This window comes from Protopterus annectens, chromosome 1.part1 (assembly GCF_019279795.1).
Source record: "Protopterus annectens isolate FY-2018-M chromosome 1.part1, PAN1.0, whole genome shotgun sequence".
NCBI classification, from domain to species: domain Eukaryota; kingdom Metazoa; phylum Chordata; order Ceratodontiformes; family Protopteridae; genus Protopterus; species Protopterus annectens.
Window position 1 is genome coordinate 1972579242 of NC_056726.1, and position 14454 is coordinate 1972593695.

Consider the following 14454-nt stretch of genomic DNA (forward strand, 5'->3'; position numbering starts at 1 on the left):
TCAAGCTTACACATACCTTCGTGTCCACTGGGATGGGTTCCCCTCTGTTGTTTCTGGCTCTGAGGTATGGCCGGCACAGCTCAACAATTTGCTGTATGATGTCCCTGTCTACCCTGTAACGCTCTACTGTCTCCAGATCATCTAGTCCCTGGTAGGTTACCCTTGGTCTGAACACTCTTCTCCTCCGGGGCCTGAGGTGGTTGTCAGCATCATCCTCCACACCACCTTCAGTCTCCAACACATGCTGATGAATCACAGCTATGGCACCTCCCAATATGTACATTGTAAAAGTTCCCCGTCTGTTTACACCAATGGTGCAGTGTTTGGGAATACATGAGTGTGTGTGAGGTGCCTTCACACTTTATACTATTGTGCTTTGGAAGCTGATGATGTCATAGGGTGTGTATGTACAATCCGAGCTGCAGGGTATCTTACTTATGTGTTTTACCGCAGGTACTGCTATTGTGGTGCCTTTGGTGTTGAATTACATTTAGCTGCCATGGATCATCTCTTGCCCTTGCCTTCACTTTTCAAAACGATTCCGCTCCCATTGTCAGGCATGCATCCAGCAGCCTGCTTTCTTGTTTTGTACTTTCCCAATCCAGGATTGTGTTGCGAAATGTGTTCTATAGCCGATCTACTGCAGGTTTGCTTTGCTCTGCTGTGACGGTTCTCTTTTCTTTGCAGTCCGGCACCTCCACTATCCTGTTCTGCAGGTTGCTACTAGGAGCCTTGTTACCATCAATAGCCCACTGTGAATTAATAGGTGTTAATTACTCAGTTGTACTCCAATTACCCTACTGCGGCATTTCCTTATTGTCTTCCCGTAACCTTCCTGTTTCAGCTGTGGTGCGTGCCGCGTGCAGCCGTTTACCGGATTTCGAGCGCATCATCCACGTACACATGCGCTTTTGGTCACCTTGTGTGCTCTCAGCTAAGTAAAGCTATGGCTACATCCACACCCCTATCCTGCGGCTTTGGTTAGCAATGGGCAACCCGGATTAGCAATGCTCCAATGTGCTTACAGCTACGGTGACACACCCCTCTGCTGATTTCATGTATACCTCCAGGCCACTCCTTGGTGTTGTACCGCTGCACTGTGTGGTACATCCTTAGGCTTGCGGGACGTTTGCAATTCAGTATTACTTGCCTCATTTGCATGGCATTGACTACTAATTCATAGTTACTGCGCCAAACACCGTCACAGACCCTTCGCAACCCTTGCACCTTGGTTGTGGTGTAGCATGCATACCATTGACTATTATGGCAAAATCATGATTTGTGTTACATTGCAGTTTTATGACATCTGTATATATTTTCCTTGTGTTCCCGTTTGCGCACACATGCCCTGCGGTTGTACTTTGCGTTAGTGTGGCCATGACACTAAATGTTATTTTTTATGTGTTGTGCGTGTTTTTTTTTATGCCATTGGCTGTATATTTAGCCATTGGCATATGTTAACTTTGTAATACGTAAGTTTGGTCCGCTTTCATGGCTCAGATGTTCTGTTTGGAAAAATATAAACTGTTATTTTTTGGTTTACATTTCTGTATGTTTAAGCTACGCCTGCACCACTTCATGAATCGCTGTGTACCTTCATTTGCATGCTGCAGTACTGCTCATGGGGTGATTAGCATACATGAGCCGAGAGCTGTGCAGATCTGGCATACGCTGGTAGTGCACGTGGAATTGTATTGTATCTGAATCGCTCGGAGGCCATATTTGGGGTTAGACTGCCTAAGCTACACCTCTGCCTGGTGCAAGCTTCATGAATCTCGGGGCATACGTTTAGGGAATGTAAATGTTATGAGCTGGCAGTTTTTAAAAATTCCCTACAAAATACTTCATCAGAAATGTTGAGGAGTAGTTGTAGGTAAGGAAACTGTTATTCTGAGTGAAATATATTATCTGAATTGTGTGGTAAGGCCTTACTAAGCTTAATGCTATTGACTACCAAAATGCATTTGCTACAAACTGGAAATCAAAATCTAAACCATGTGTACTTGGAGTACTGAGTATTGTAAATGAGATAAAAGAACTGGAAGTGGGATCTTTACAAAAGGGAACAAGCAAATTGCATAGAAATGGAATTTGAGGGAACAATTCAGCATAATAATTATTGGTGTGAGGTTTAAGTGAAGGCAGGAATTGAGAAATTTATTCAGTGCTGGAGTGAATAATTGTTAAAAAGAAAGCACATGTGTAATATAAGAAAATAAAAAATGTTTGTGATAGTTTTTCTGCTACTGTATGCGTATTGATGTCATTATTAATGTAAGGATTTTTTAAAGTATTAAGTGACTCACTACATCTCATAAAAATCAGTTATTTCCATCTGTTTAGTTAACACATTTTAAATTTGCTAAGGAATATAAGCATAGTTTGTTTTCACATAATGAGATGTCATTTTGGAAATATGACTTTTTTGGAGGGGGCTGTAGTCATTAATTTAAAATGGTCAGTATAGCATGGTGTTCTCTTTCAAGTGTTCAAAGAGCTGTAAACTAGCGGAGAACACTGGATCTTATGTAACCATGTCACTTGCTCTGGGTCTGAACATATGCAAGGTCCAGAGTTCTCCATTATTGCCTAAAATTGATGCTGTATGTTAGTCTTCTTCTTTCGGCTTTTCCCGGTTAAGGGTCGCCACAGCGGATCACCTGTTTCCATTTCTTCCTGTCCTCTGCATCTTGCTCTGTCACACCAACCACCTGCATGTCCTCTCTAACCACATCCATAAAACTTATGTTAGGCCTTCCTCTTTTCCTCTTACCTGGCAGCTTCATCCTTAGCATCATTTTCCCAATATACCCAGCATCCCTCCTCAGCACATGTCCAAACCAATGCAATCTCGCCTCTCTGGTTTTGTCTCCAAACGGTCCAACCTGGGCTGACCCCCTAATATACTTATTCCTAATCCTGTCTACCCTTGTCACACCCAGTGCAAATCTTAACATATTTAACTCTGCCACATCCAGCTCTGACTCCTGCCCTTTTGTCAATGCCACTGTCTCCAACCCATATAACATTGCTGTATGTTAGTATGTGTGCTAAATTAACAATGGTGCTGTGCATTGTTTGCTCTAGGATCATATAGTATTTGTACCTAGCACTTTCCCTGATACAATTTTCCATACGGTTACTGACTGCTTATATATAGTACCAGAGTCATAATTACCACTCTGTATATAATTGTCATCAGTGTAAACTGGTCCGTGTGCTTTAAAAGATAAATACTATTGAGGACATGATTAAGACTATGAATTGCTAATGTACTTCATCCTGTAATCTTGGTTTTGATTCTCTCGGCCTCCATTTGCCTTTTCTGTAACTCTAAGTAAGTCATTTGATCAGGCAGTATTTCATGTTTTGAAGAAAATTAAAACACTGTCATCTGTCTTAACATGTCTGGCAGGAGATTGTGTATATTCTCAGATTAACTTGTACTATATGCCAGCATGCTTAATTGTGAATATGTAAATATTTTTTTAAATGTTGACTACCTCTCTGTTCATACAAAATGTTTAAAGAATCTGTCAATGTTTTGATAGATTTCTAATTGCACGTTTGTGAGTGAGATTTTAAAGTACTGTGGAGAATCGGCTGAACAGTAGGTGATGTCATTAGAATGTTCCTGATTGCTAGGTGATTATTTGAACAGCTGATTGACAGTAAATAGAACTTTTTTCAAACAGCTGACTGTTATTTTTTAAAATACGACCATACAGGCTGTTAAGGTGTGCACTTTGTCAAATGCTGAGCATTTTGTGAAGAGTTAGTAAGTTACATTGCTGTGCAGTGATACCTGAGGAAAAGAGAACTCGCCAAAAACTATAAGCCTGCCTTTGCCTTGCTTTTATGCATTAGGTTAGATCAGGGACAGTATTCTCTAGTTAGATTAGGAAAGTTTAGTTATTCAGATAGTTTTTCTAGAATGATGACTTCTATACTGCAGTTTGATTTTATATTTCTGGTGATTGAATTCTGGTGTTTATTGAAAGCTATTGATTTACATTGTTGTAATCATTTTACATATTATTAAATGTTTTTCATTACTTTACACTGTGGCTGGAAATCAGTGTGTTCTTTAGAGATTATAGAGCGCTTATTCTTGTTTGATACTCGCATCTGGTCATAGCTATCTTTTATTTTGATATTTTAATTTTCATAATTGGACACCCCTTTAGAACGCCATGAAGACACTCTGATTAGTGGCAGCATTACTGTATTATTTTGGGGAAGGGACAAAGCTAGAAATCTGTCTCAGGCTTTTCCCAGAAGTGTTTGGATATGTGAGATTTAAATTTACTTTGAGTGTATCAGAGGTCTTAAACTGGGACACGTTGCTCTGAAGTGTGTAACAAGGAGTTTGGACAGAAGTATACAGTCCAGTCTCAGATTATTGAGCGTGTTCCTGTTGCGCTCGTAGGGGAAAATTGTGAAGTATTACTCCTGTTTAAGTGACAGTCTCACATTGAAATCAGTAGAGGATTGAAGCTCTTTAGTTACTGACCCAGGATAGTAAGGGACATCAAATTTATTGCTGGCATTCAAGTGGGGTATTGGCCAGACGTCACATTAATTGTTGGCTATCCAGTGGGATTTTAGCTGGGCATCACATTTAATTGGTGGTAGCGGTGGGATTTTTAATTGTATCCAGTAGCCTGTGGGTAGTTGTCATTAAGGTGTGCACTCTTGACAGCCACAAAGTAAAAATTCAGAATTTCAATCCACCACAATTTTATTTATTTTTTAGTTAGGCAGTGATAGCGGGTAAGAATGTCAGCAGAAGATTTTAGCAAGCTGACAAAGATCCAGTTGGCTAAGGAGTGTGAAACCAGAGGACTCTGGTACCTGCCAACCTGACCAAGGAAGCAGTGATTTCAACCTTAGTTTCAGCCACAGCTGAGATGAGCCATTCAGAGGATGTCCCATTTGGAGCTGGTTATGTGCAGCCTGCTGAGATGGGACAGTCCCATTTTCTTCAGAGGACCTGAAAATCCGTCTGGAGTTAGTGTGCCTGGAGGCCGAGGAGAGAATGTGGCATCTGGAGGCTGAGGAGAGAAGCAGCATCAGTGTGAACTGGAATCCAAATGACTGGAAACAGAAGAGACTGCACCTGGAAGCCCAATGATGGGAGGCTGAGGAAAGGGAGAAGCAGCATCAATATGAACTTGAGATCAGACGTTTAGAAGCCGAGGAAAATGAGAGACAGCATGAGGAGAATGAGAGACGGTGCCAGCATGAAGTGAAGCTTCTTACCTGTTGAGAGGATCATGGAGGTAATGGGGAAGGGAAAAAGTGGAGCCCAGAAGCCATACAGGTCAGTAAACTTTTTCCTCAGTACATTAATGGGGATGACTTTGATAGTTTTATTCATATTTTTGAGAGAATAAGTAGACAATATGATGTTGACTATGAGCTCTGGGTTCAACTCCTGACTCCTTTACTCCATGGTAAAGCTGTTTAGGCCATGTCATTTTTGTCTGATGTAGATTGTTTGTATTCTAGATTGTTTTAAACTAACACCTGAAGCTTATAGAAAAGTTTTGTGAACATGGATGCAAGTCAGATGAAAGTTTGTGTAATTATATTGCTGACTTAACTACTTACTTTCACAGATGGATGAGTGGGTGTCAGGTCACATCCTTTGAGGGACTGGCGGGGAACAGTCCTTTGGTATTTTGCCTAATGACATGACAGTCTGGTTTGCATACTGTGAGTGTAACTCTGCAGAGGAGTTGAGAAAGGGGATCTCTACCTGGCAAGCTTAGCACCACTGTATAAGAAAGGGATATCCAATGCTGCACATGGACACAAGAGAACCCATGGAGGACAGTCTAAACCACTCCAACAGAGTACACCAGTAATGGGGGAAACTACTAATCCAAGTGCATGGTTAGGGATTAGATATTTCAAGTGTAACCAGAGGGACACACAGCAGCCAAATGTCCATCAAGGCAAGGTGAGAAACAGAAGGTGAGGTAGCCAGTAATTGTGGATGACAAACTGCTACACAGGAGTCCAGGAAAGTAAATATTGTGGGAAGAAATAGCCAGGGAATTGTTATGGCTAGGCTTGTATAGACACTAGGGCCGATAGCCTAGTACCAACCTATGAGCTACCATTGGTAAGTTGTTTAGAAACAAGTGGGGTGCATAATTTTCACCAAAATTATATCATATCTTAGTAGATGGTAAACGGGTAACTGCTAAGAGGGACACAGCTTCTGATATAACCATTGTGAGGCCTGCAGTGGTTAGAGAAGAGCAGTACTTGCTTGGGCAGTCCACTCCAGTCAGAATGGTGGGAGGGACCCCGTTCCAAATACCTTTGGCTAGGGTTCATCTTAACTGGGAGGGTAGAAGAGGAAGCAAGCAAGCTGAACCCCAGCCAAAGGTATTTGGAATGGGGTCCCTCCCATTGCTTTGACTGGAGTGGACTGCCCAAGCAAGTACTCCTCTTCTCTAACCACTGCAGGGCTCACAATGGTTATATCAGAAGCTGTGTCCCTCTTAGCAGTTACCTGCTTGGGCAGTCTACTCCAGTCAGAGCATTGGGAGGGACCCCGTTCCAAATACCATTGGCTAGGGTTCATCTTGACTGGGAGGGTCGAAGAAGAAGCAAGCAAGTAGGTGTGTTTGAGGATTTTCTTGCAGATATCCTGCTACGGATTGACTTTGAAGATGCAGTAACTTGTGTACATGCAATGACACATAGTCACAGTTGGAGAAAGCCATGTAGGTCTGGTAGTCTGGGAGAGACCCAGAAAGATCTCATACCTGAAGCTGGGACTGGCGTGGTGGCTGTTTCAAAGAAGGTGCTAGAAGCAAGTCTGAATTTGAACCACAGCTGCTGGTGGGTATTGATGTTCCCTTGGACATGGTGACTGCGAGGACAGGTGTAAGTGGTGGTACCCAGAGTGACAGCTAGGCACAGGTGTCGGAAGTGAGTAGGCTTCCTGTGAAAGGGGAGCTGGGGATGGTTATGAAGGTGGAGTTGAGACAGGCTCCACTTACAGATCCTATGTTACAAAGCTTGAGGGAGGTGGCTAAGGAGGCACCTGAGGCTCAAGGAATAGGGGAGTTTGTATACTGGAACAATGGTTTGTTGTAGAGACTGTGGACTCCTGGAGGTGATCTAGAAGGTAAAGTAATATGGCAGTTGGTAGTGCTTAGAGCTTACCATCTGCCACTCTTAGCCATAGCACACGACATTCCTTTCTCAGGTCATATGGATATTATATGGATATGGACTGAAGAAACTCCAGCTCTATTCAGTCGCATACCGTCTGCTCAGAGGTGATCTGTGCCTGACATACAAGGCCATGTCCAACCCAGAATTAATGGACATGCTCCACCTCAAAAAATCCAAATCCACCAGAGCCACGAGAGCAAGAGACTTAAACCTCAACACGGATATAAATAGGACGTGCTGGAGGGACAGATTCATCACCCAGAGACTCCCTACACTATGGAACAGAATCCCAGTCCATGTGAGGCAGAGCCCCTCACTGACTCTGTTCAAGAGAAATCTTGACGAGTGGATGGGAGATCGTAGGTTTACCCCGGGAATCATCTCTGTATCACTGCTGGACAGAGGCACAGCAAACTAATGGGTATAGTATTCTCATCCTAAGGGGTGGTGAAAGCCACACACACTCTGGCTAGGCTTATAAATGCCCTAGGGCAGATAGCCTAGTATGAACCTATGAACCTATAAGACATACTAAGAGATGTATTATGCAAAATTTGTATTGGCCTGGGATTGTGAGGCATGTGATTGGCTATTGTAGGACTTGTGAACAGTGCCAAAAAGTTGGTAAAGTAGGGGACAAGGCTAAGGGTCCTTTAATGCCTTTGCCTGTTGTCGAAGAGCCATTTCAGAGAGTGGCCTTGATTATTGTGGGACCCCTGAGTACTACAAGTTCTGCAGGAAAGAAATACATATTGGTCATAGTAGACTGTGCTACCAGATATCCTGAGGAGGTGGCTCTGTCATCTGTTGTGGCAGAGAAGGTGGCAAATGCTTTGCTAGAAATCTTCAGCAGAGTAGGTTTTCCATAGGAAATACTGAATAACTGAGGTGCCAACTTCATGTCAGACCTGCTGACTTGTCTGTGGAAGTGTTGTGGGGTGAAACATCTAAAGACCAGCCCCTGCCATCCCCAGACTAATGGTCTTATGGAGACGTTAAACTCTACATTGAAGACTATGCTACAGACATTTGCAGACCAGTTTAAAAGGGAATGGGCAAGTATTTGCCCCATCTTTTATTTGCATACAGGGAACTACTGTTGGAATCTACAGGTTTTTCACCCTTTGAGTTGTTATATGGGCATAGGGTGAGGGGGCCTTTAGATTTAATTTGAGATGAGTGGGAAGGTGAGAGTGAATCTCACAAAGAGTCTGTTGTGGCTTATGTTCTCAACTTTCAGACAAGATTTAAGGAGCTCATGGGTCTAGCTCAAGAGAACCTAGCAGTGGCTGAACAACAAAAGGTGTGGCATGACAGGAATGCTCGAGCCCGAGAGTATGCTGAGGGACAGAAGGTGATGGAACTTGTTCCTGTTAGACATAAGTTACAAGCAGCTTGGGAGGGACCCTTTGAGATGGTGAGGAAAATCAGTGATGTTAACCGCATGGTAAATTTGGTAGGTAGGTGACAAAGGCACAAACTGTGCCATGTCAATATGATGAAACTTTATCATAACAAGGAGGCCCTAGTATTGAGCATTTGTAGTGGATGGCAGGAAGAGTCCGAAAGGGATATAGTGACCAATTTTTTGGGTGAGGCTAGGATTGACACCTCTGTGTAAGAGGTTGCCATATCGAAGCAATTAACTCCTAATCAAGTCCATGAGATAAAAATGATAATGCAGGAACTGGGGGATATGTTCGCAGGGAAACCTGAGCATACTGACTTGGTGCAGCACTGTGTGCACACAGGACTCTAAAAATCTGTTAAGCAGGTTCATTATAGAGTACCTGAGAGAGAGTGAAACAAACTCCAAAAGAAGAAATAAGAGAAATGCTAGAACAGGGCATAATTCAAGAGTCTGACAGCCCTTGAGCTATCTCAGTAGTGCTAGTGCCAGAGAAGTATGGTATTGTGAGATTCTGTGTAGACTATCAGAAATTAAATAGTTGCACAGAGTCAGATGCATACCCCATGGAGAGGACAAACGAAGCCCCAGAACAGCTGGGTGGGGCTAGGTATTTGACCACTATTGATTTAACTAAGGGATACTGGCAGGTACCCTTGACTTCTGCTGCTAGAGAAAGGTCAGCCTTTGTAACCCCTTATGCATTGTATAAATTTACTAGGATACCTTTTGAAATAGAGAATGCCCCAGCAACTTTTCAGAGGCTGGTAGACCACATTTTGGTAGGAACAGGGGAATATGCTCTGGCATACTTGGATGACATCGCTATTTACAGCCACCCCTGACAGGAACATCTCCAACGTGTGAGGGTGGTCTTGAATAGATTAAGTAGGACAGGATTAACCATTAAATCCAGTAAGTGTCAAGTGGTTATGGCAGAAGTCACTTAGGACACAGAGTGGGAAGTGGTAAAATTAGGCTAGAATCTGTCAACGTGGAAGCTATTCAAGCATGGCCAGTTCCTGTTAAGAAACAAGTGAGAGCATTTTTAGGGACAGTGGGATACTATAGAAATGTTGTGCTGAATTGCAGTACCATAGCTGCACCCCTTTTGGACCTAAATAGGAAGAATAAACCGGACAAGGTGGTGTGGACCACAGATTGTGAACAGCATTCCCAAAACTAAGATTTCGGGATGGGCCCCTGTGTTAGCCAGCCCAAATTACAATAACAAAGTTATTGTGCAGGTAGATGCTTCAAATTATGTGGTAGGGGCTGTGCTCAGCCAAGTTTCCACAGAGCACCCAGTAATTTATCTGAGCTGTAGACTCCAACCTAGAGAAGAGTGTTATGCAGCAGTGGAGAAAGTGTGTTTGGCCATAGTGTGGGCTTTGCAAACGCTGGAACCTTATCTTTATGGGAGAAAATTCACTGTAATCACAGATCATAACCCTCTAACATGGCTTGATAGGATCAGTAAGCAAAATGCCAAGTTACTGAGATGGAGCCTAGGATTGCAAGCATATAATATAATCATACAACATCGTAGTGGGGTTAATAATGCCAGTGTGGTTGGTTGTCCAGGAGAAGAGGAGTGGGTTAATATTTCCAGGTAGACCCATTTTTCCTCAAGCGATGGTTTTCAAGGGTCACTGGAAAATCATGCTCGAGTCATAAGGGGGGAAGAAATGTGAAAACATTGTCATCTGTGTTAGCATGTCTGGCAGGAGATTTGTGTATATTCTCAGATTAACTTGTACTGTATGCCAACATGTCTAATTGTGAATATGTAAATAAGTTTTTAAAATGTTGACTATCTCAGTTCATACAAATTGTTTAAAGAATCTGTCAGTGTTTTGATACATTTCTGAATGCACATGTTTGTGAGGGAGATTATAAAGTACTGTGGAGAATCAATTGAACAGTAGGTGATGTCACTAGAATGTTCCTGGTTGCTAGGTGATTATTTGAACAGCTGATTGACAGGAAAAAATCTTTTCCAAACAGCTGTTATTTTTTAAAATAAGACAGTACAGACTGTTAAGCTGCGCAGTTTGTGAAGTGCTGCAGTCATTTACAGTGCTGTGCAGTGATACCTGAAGAAAAGAGAAATCACGAAAAATTGTAAGCCTGCCTTTCCCTTGCTGTTATGCTTCAGATTAGATCAGGGACAGTATTCTGTAGTTAGATTAGGAAAGATTAGTTATTCAGATAGAGTTTTTCTAGAATGATGGACTTCTGTCCTATAGTTTAATTTTATATTTCTGGTGACTGAAGTCTGGTGTTTAGTGAAAGTTATTGATTTGCATTCTTGCAATCACTTTATTTATTATTAAATGTTTTTCATTACTTTACATTGTGGCTGGAAATCAGTGTGCTCTTTAGAGATTAGAGTGCTTGCACCTCAAAGGCGTGGTTGCTTCTGGTCATAGTTATTTATTTTGACATTTTAATTTTCATAATTGGACACCCCTTTAGAAGGGCATGAAGACACTCTGATTGGTGGCAGCATTACCATATTAATTTGGGGAAGGGACTCGGCTGGAAATCTGTCAGACTTTCCCAGAAGTGTTTGGATGTGTGAAATTTAAATTTACTTTGAGTGTGAGTGTATCAGAGGTCTTAAACTGGGATGCATTGTTCTGAAGTGTGTAATAAGGAGTTACATTAGGGGTGGACAGAAGTATACAGTCCATTCCCAGATTATTGAGCATGTTCCTGTTGTGCTCTCAGGGAAACATTGTGAAATATTACTCCTGTTTAAGTGACAGTCTCACGCTGGAGTCAGTCGTGAGGATTAAAGCTCCTTAGTTACTGACCCAGGATAGTAAGGGATGTCACATTTATAGTTGGCGGTCCAGTGGGTATTGGCCAAATGTCACATTAATTGTTGGCAGTCCAGTGGGATTTTAGTCGAATGTCACAAATGTCAGCCCTGAATTGAAGTTTGTGCTTAATGAATTTATCTGGTTAACAAAATAATACATTTGGAAAGCATAAGGCTGTAAGTTAAATGATGTTTCAGTTGGGCATTAGCCATTAACATTGTAAAAATAGAACAGGTAGAAATTCTAGAAGAAAAAAATGAGAACCCTGTTGTGAGCCATATGTTTTGTTTTGGTTTTCAAATCAGAATTAGATAACAGACTTTGAAGTTTAATGATTTAACAACCTTGACAATGTGTATCTTACTTTTATGAAGGGACAAAACCTGGGAAGTGCATGAATATTTACAAAGTATGTATGAAGAGCTAAAATCTTGGAGAGATGTTTACTGGCGACTTTGGGGAACTATAAACTGGTTGACATGTTCAAGGTGTAATGTTGTAAGTATGCTTAATTTTCTTTTAATTATAATCATTTTACTTTTTTGTGTTATAAACTTGTAGACATGACATATTTAAGGCACAGTGCTTCAAATATGTTTCATTTTCTTTTATGCATGCAAGATCCTGTATTGTTAGTGGTAGTGAATCTTTGTAGAAGTTTAGTTTATTTAATAAAGTTTTGATTTTTATGAGGAACTTCCTAAATCTAGGAGGAGACGGTCTAAATCTGAAGGCATGAGTCATAGCAGTTGAGAAGTAACTTTAACTTTTTTTTATTGCTGACCCGATATTACCTGTTCCTTCCTTGTGATGGATTGAGAGTGAAATTATTGGGAGGGTGTCTCTTTCTTTTTTTTTTTTTTGACTTGGCTCTAATATTTACCTTACAGATGGTTTAGTTTTCCAGTGGGTGGGCATACAATGGGCGATTGCAGGGAAACACCTCCATCCATTCTTTGGTTTCCACCAGAGGTAAGAAGCACAGTTTGCACACCTGATATTTGCCTTCACCCCCCTCCCACCAACAGATATGAGCAGACATTGCCTCATCACTCCTTTAGTACATGCTTGTTATTAAAACCCAGGATACCTGGGTTCTAGTCTGAGCTTTACCCATGTATTCCATGGAGCTTGATGCTCTTGAGTATATCTGCTTGACAAGCTGACCAGCTAGCCTATAATGTCATCAGTAAACTGAAGAATCCCGACTGATAATCTAGGCATCATTCATTCATTCATTCATTCAGCATTTCGTACAAAGCAATGTGTCATAGCAGAACTCATTTACACAGAAATAGACAACTTAACTGATCTAGATTCCAGTCAGTTTGGTTTTGTGAAGGGCAGCCTTTGCAACTTCAGATTTTTATTAGTTTCTGTGTCTGGATCATATTTTCAGTTTTCTGCATTACCATTTGGGTTTTCTATTGCTGCAAGGGTATTTACAAAGTGCCTAGCTCCAGTGATAGCCTGCAGACTGCAAGGTATTCACATTATTCATTATTTAGACAACTTTTATATATTTTCAAAGTCTTTTTCAAACTGTCAGGAATTTCTGACTCGAGTGAGAGATCTCTGAGGTCTCAGGAGAACATCCAAAAGTCTTAACTCCTTCTCATAGGATTGTTTTGCTGTGGTCTCTGATATACACCTCAGTTCAAAGAGCTTTTCTTTCATAGGAAAAAGTAGATCTAAATCTAGATCAATTTCTGAGTTTTTCAAGCCAGACAAGTCTCAGCAAGGGGATTTCTGAGGATACTAGGACTTATGGCATCCATCATTCCCATGATTCCTCTAACAAGACTCTATATGATAACAATTCAGTGGTATCCAAAACTGGTTTGGGCCCAGCATCCCCCGCTGACATTCCAGATTCCATTTTTGGGATTTGTAAGAAGGACATTATTTGGTGGCGAGACCAAATTTACCTCATTCCTGGTTTCTCATTTTTCCCTTTCAGCTTCAGCACAGTCTGTAATAACAGATGCCTCAGATTTTGTTTGGGGAGCAGTGTCTATGGTGATAAAAATGTATGGTGTGCTGAACAGAAAAGACAAACCAAAACACACATGTTAAAAGAAATTTTAGAAGTAATAAATGCTGTCAACTGTTAATCGCCCATGGTCCATGGGACCATTACAAGTGGTCAGATAACACCACAGTGATGTGGTACATTAATGGGGGAACAGGTTTTATCTTCCCCTAGCCATGGTAGCCTGGAGTATAGTTTTTCAGCTTAGTCTCACTGTACAGGCATCTTACATCCCATTAGAGCAAAGTTTTGTGACATAAAAGCTGAGCAGGACCATAACAAATGCTCACAACTGTAAACTAAGTCAAGCGGCCTTCCAGGAACTGATTCAGGTGAGAACACTTCGAGTGGATATTTGTTTTGATTGGAGGCAGAATCAGTTGGCAAAATTCTCAAGGTCTCTACAAAGAAGCCTGGAAAACATTTACTTGGATAGGAATGTTCCTCTATACTTTGCCGCCCTTTACATTAATCAACACAGTCATCCTAAAGATTTAGGAGGACTCTGTAAAGATCATTGTGGTAACTACCTTCTGGCTCAAGCAGCAGTGGTTCTGCCTTTTTTGGGAAATAACTAAAGACAGTTACCACAAGCTGACTCAGACTGGGAAACCTTTAATCCTTCCCAAAAATCTGAATGTCTAGTGGGATGTATCACGACAGTGGATGTTTGATGCATCCCAGTTCCAAACAGCTGCAACTAATTGCCTGGATGATAGTCTTAGTACCTTTTAGGCACCATTTTTCTGAGGTTCATGCAGCAAGTATTAAAGGAGACAAGAAAAACTCCTACTAGAAAATCATATATTAGCAAGTGGGAAAGATTTTCTTGTTTATGCCAAGACAAGAACCAGGATCTTTTTTTAAGGCTAGTGTTTCTGTGATTCTGCATTATTTGTATGCATTATCATTTGGCTTTTATTAGTCCTCTGTCAAAGACAACCTGTCAGCTGTTTCAGCATGCATCTCCATGGGTTCCTGTCTTTCAG

At 41.4% G+C, this 14454-nt stretch overlaps 1 protein-coding gene across 1 annotated transcript in view; it reads left to right on the forward strand.

Annotated features, from left to right (window-relative positions):
* Positions 1-14454, forward strand: part of LOC122813118 (uncharacterized protein KIAA1841-like) — a 1352705-nt gene that overhangs the window by 527179 nt on the left and 811072 nt on the right. Inside the window, exon 6 of the mRNA XM_044085254.1 lies at positions 11808-11931. Coding sequence (XP_043941189.1) covers positions 11808-11931 — 124 coding nt within the window. The remainder of the gene's footprint in view (positions 1-11807; positions 11932-14454) is intronic.